Here is a 4,948-nt window from a genome sequence, read left to right on the forward strand (position 1 = left end):
CGTCGTGTGTCAGCATGTCCTCCAAAATTTGTGTCTCATTAAACAAACAATAAGCATGTGTCACCGTGTCCATGTCTCTGATGGACATGAACAGCAACCAAACACTGTCTCAAAAACTAAGAAGTGCAAATTAATCTGAACCATGGACAGCAGGGTTAGGTGGAGTTTGGATTGAAATTACCATGGATAGGTAAAAAATAATAAATAATAAAGAAAACCAAACTGTTTAAGTATAGGTTCTGTTAGCACTTGAGAGGATATCAATTAATTTCCACAAAGAAATCACTAAAACATAACCCATCCAGAATCCACTTCAATGGATGCATTATTGTCATTGTCAATGAAAAACCATCCCATATTCAGTGATGAAACAACCCATCCCCATTGTCATTGTCACTGAAAATCCAAAGTCTGGCAGTGGTTTTTTCTAAAATCTCTCTCCAGGAGTCCAAGGACATCCAAATTGATTACAGGATTACTATATAGCTTTTAGTTTTCAAATGGAGTGGTGCATATTTGCAAATGGACATCCAATAATTATATTTGTTGATCAATTAACCACCCATTAAATAAACCTAAGCAAATCCATTATAACTATCATTATAACTGGAGTGGATTCAATTGTATTCATAATTTCATATACCGATAAACTAGATGGATGATGGATTGACAGGTCTCAACCCATACGCTAAACTACAATAAAACTTTCAGCAAACTAAAAAGTATTGCAAAGAAATGTTTACTCTACTTCTAAAACTTGAACTGTGTTTGTATGAATTTGCAAGAGAAACTGGCGAAAGTGAGCAAGTTCTAAAACTTGAACGTTTTATTCAAAGATTAGAATTTGCAGCTTTAAGCCATTGACCCTAGTTCAAATCAAACTAACCAAGTATGTTTCTAAATATTTCAAGTAAGGTTACCATGCTGTATCATTGACTAGACTATTAGAGAATAAACAAGAAGGGCATGTCATAAAACAGATAGAAGAAAAGTTAAACCTTTTCGTCTGGTGGAGGCCTTCTTTTCAATTGAGAGGAATCAACAGCAGGCATAAGTGGTGCCAATCCACCCGTAAGCGCATAAACCTATATACAATTCAGTGACCCACATAAGAACCATTAAACAATAGTTAAGAAGAAAAAGTGTTAAATTGGTAAACCCTATGGTACAAAAGGTGGAAAGTGGAAACAGAAACAGAATGTGATAACCTCACGGGAAATTCCATCGGGTTTTCTCTGAGACTCTTTGGGAGGTCGAGACTTCTTCTCCTGAGGAGGGAACGAATTTTTAGGCAATCCCAAGATGTCTTTGGCATCCATTGCAGAAGCTGCAACAGAGAAATTCAGAACCTCTAAACATATATTATTACATTCAAACTTAAAACACAATCGATGTCAAATATACAAAGAAAGTCCTTGACTAATACGGATATTGGTGTACATAAATAGTTATGCTGGGACATTGTAATGCAGAGGGTTATACAGAGAGGGAAATAAATTGATCAAAGGATTAAAACAAGAGCTATGAAATAATTATCGGATAGCCTTGTTTTCAAACTTTGAATCTTCGGAAGAATCACATTACACTATGTTGCTAATGCCACTTTAGTTACCATTTCCGTGCTGCTGATCGTAACTTAAAACCAAGGAAGCTACATTATGTGTGATTTATAAAGGTTTTAATTTGTTTTTCTATTTATGCAAGTACAAGGGATAAGGTATTCCACAACACACCATAGCATTTTTAGCTAAGAGAACAATAGAAGAACCATAAAAAAATTTGAAAAAAAAATAGTAGCTAGGTACTTACACCAATGAGGCTATTGTTTTAGGCGAGCTTCTAGAACCCTAGAACCTTGTTTAAGACCCTCTCATCTGTGCAACAAAAAAATCCCGAGTAAGAAAGGAACCTAATAGTTGTATGACATCATCAGTTTGAAGAAACACAGATGAAACTGCATCCAACAACAATAAATAATTGCTAAATAGATTATTATCACTAAAATTCTTTTTCTAAGAAAATGCTGACTTGCTCCACCGTGCTGCTCACCGGAGTTGTCGCTTCTCCACCGTTCGCTCTGGTCACTGTTCTGTTCGCCGGAGCTGGTCGGATGAGGAGCGCAAAAAAATGAAAAGGTAAAGTAAGGAAATAAGGAAAACCCTAAGGCTTTAACCATGTTTTTTAATTAATATACTATTTTAAAATTCTTTTTAATATTTTATTGTATAAACACATAATAACATATTTTAATGTAAATGTTAGAATTATAATTATATAATAGATATATTAATATTATGCATATATTATAACGGGGATGCTACACATCCATGTAACCATGTAACCAAGTTGGCCCAACACAAAAGAATTCAATACCATTAAATGAAACGTGAAATACACGCGCCCAATACACACGAAATCGCCCAACGCTTCTTCTCCCCCACGCTTCTTCTTCTTCTCCCGCACTTCTTCTTCTTCTTCTCACGCTCATTTACGCATGGAGCATCTTCTTCTTTTTCGCCTTCTTCTTCACGTTCCTCCTTCTCTTCCTTTTTCGCGTTCCTTCTTCTTCACGTGTTTTCTCCTTATCGTCATTCTTTTGTTGTTGTTGCTGCTGTATTTTTTTTGTCTTTTCCTCCTTCTCTCTAGTGAAGAAGCAGTAGAAGGTGAGAAAGAAGAGTTTTGAATAGTGCAGAATGAACCGAAGACAGTACTCAGGGTGAACCGAACACAATACTCATGGTGAACCGAACATAGTACTCATGGTGAACCGAAAATAATACGATTGTATAGTACTGAGTGAACGAAACATAATCCATTATATAAAATCAAATTCAAACAGCTTTCTGCAGAATGAACCGAACACAGTACTCATGGTGAACCGAACATAGTACTCATGGTGAACCGAATATAATACAATTGTATAGTACTGAGTGAACGAAACATAATCCATTATATAAAATCAAAATTCAAATAACTCTGCCTACAATTTACATATTATCAATTTAATTCAATTCAATTCAGTACACCTCCGTCCATTTAATTCAATTCAAATTAGCAATTGCATTCCATTCAATTCAATTCAAAATTGAATAATCCAAACTTTGTCAGTTTGATTCGTTTCAGAAGAGTAATCCAAATCGCTCTCCTGTTTACCAAAAAATTATGAACCCTTAAACACTGAATCCTAAACACTAAAACCAGAACCCTGAACCCATAAACCCTAAATCCCTAAAACCCTAAAACCTAAACCCTAAATCTTACACCCTAAAACCTAAACCCTGAACCCGAACCCTGAACACTGAACTCTGAACCCTAAATGCTAAATCCTAAACCTTAAACCCTAAACCCTGAACCCTACCGTAAACCCTACACCCCTAAAACCCTAAACCCTGAACCCTAAACCCTAGACCCCTAAACCCTCAACCATGAACACGATGAATTGAAATTAATACGCGGGACGAACCGAAAGTTTGAAACACACTGAACCCCTATGCACTGAACCCTGAACCCATAAACCCTAAAACCCTAAACCTTGAAACCCTATCGTCATTCTTTTGTTGTTGTTGCTGCTGTATTTTTTTGTCTTTTCCTCCTTCTCTCTCTGGTGAAGAAGCAGTAGAAGGTGAGAAAGAGGAGTTTTGAATAGTACAGAATGAACCGAATACAGTACTCATGGTGAATCGAACACGGTACTCATGGTGAACCGAAATCTTAGTTATGGTGAACCGAAATCTTAATTACGGTGAAACAATTATATAGTGTTTAGGGAAGAAAACAGAACATATTGGTCTAATTTTTGTTAGACTCCTTTTTGCGGACCGAACCGAAAACATGAAAGTGATGAACCACCTCTTTAGTACTTACCGAATTGAAAAGTTACTCACATTTACTCAGAGTTACTCACAATTACTGACACTCACAATTACTCACAGTTACATATTATCAATTCAATTCAGATGTAGATTACCTTAGTCCACTCAATTCACTTCAAATAAAATTAAAGAGTTCATTCCATTAAATTCGATTCATAATTCAATAATCCAAACCTCATCAAATTGATGCGTTTGAGAAGAATCATCAAAATCACACTCATTCAACTGATTTGAAGTTAATTCATTCATTGTTTCAATTCAAAAGTGTCGATCAAAGAAAAAAACGAAGAAGAAGATGAACGACGAAGATAATTGCGTTGAATCAATCCAAATCCATAATGCATAGAAGAAAAACGCGAAAGAAGAGAACAACGAATTTAATTAGGTTGAAGAAGGAAGAGGAGGAGGAGGAGGAGGAGAAGAAGAACGCGAAAGATGTTTAGGTTATAAGAGGTGCGTATAAAACAAACGGGAGTGTGGGGCGTGGAGTGAAAGTTACTTAGATACCATCCAGGTAATTTTTACATGGATGTAGAGCTTTTCCCATATTATAATATATAGGTAAGAATTATATTTTCTATATATATAATGAAAGGAACAATATACATACATATGTATAAATAGAGAATTATATTTGTTCGGTAGCACTTAGACCAAACGGATCAGGTACGGAGTTCACCGGAGTAGAGAAGTTGCAGGGGACTGGTCCTGGATGGATTTAAGTATGGAGGCTCTTCCGGGTCGTCGAGTTGAGGAAGTGGTGGGGCTACCTGTAAGGACTCCAATGCTCAAGTCAGTGTCCGTACAAGAGGCGGTTATTAAGGTTAGGGTAGGTGATGTACTTTTGGGGAGGGGTAGGTCCCTCCCCTCTTATAATTCGTACTCGGGTGGGCCTCCTGGTAGCCAGGTCCACCTTCCTAAAAGCTTCTGCTAGCTGTCCAAGTCCAACGTGGACGAGGGAGAGTAGATCCCCTCCTAAATCGGGTCGCATAACTCGTAGGGTCGACCGCTCGGGCGTGGATCCGGGTCGTTACTGGGTTGGGCCGGAACAATATTTAAATTTTTTATATAATGGG

The 4,948-nt window shown here is 37.0% G+C and overlaps 1 protein-coding gene across 5 annotated transcripts in view; it reads right to left on the reverse strand.

The window, feature by feature from the left end:
- The window catches only part of LOC107617862 (SWR1-complex protein 4), an 11,776-nt gene extending 9,596 nt beyond the window's left edge, over positions 1-2,180 (reverse strand). For 2 of the 5 annotated variants that reach the window (XM_016319732.2, XM_021112730.1), the window contains exons 1-4: positions 2,050-2,180; positions 1,810-1,874; positions 1,209-1,327; positions 999-1,085 (exon numbers count right to left, since the gene is read on the reverse strand). In XM_016319732.2, coding sequence (XP_016175218.1) covers positions 999-1,085; positions 1,209-1,319 — 198 coding nt within the window. In that variant the 5' untranslated portion in view covers positions 1,320-1,327; positions 1,810-1,874; positions 2,050-2,180. Of the gene's footprint in view, positions 1-998; positions 1,086-1,208; positions 1,328-1,809; positions 1,955-2,028 lie in introns of all 5 variants that reach the window. The other 3 variants (XM_016319733.2, XM_016319734.2, XM_016319735.2) reach the window with 3 other exon arrangements.

The sequence above is a fragment of the Arachis ipaensis genome, chromosome B09 (assembly GCF_000816755.2).
Source record: "Arachis ipaensis cultivar K30076 chromosome B09, Araip1.1, whole genome shotgun sequence".
NCBI lineage: Eukaryota > Viridiplantae > Streptophyta > Magnoliopsida > Fabales > Fabaceae > Arachis > Arachis ipaensis.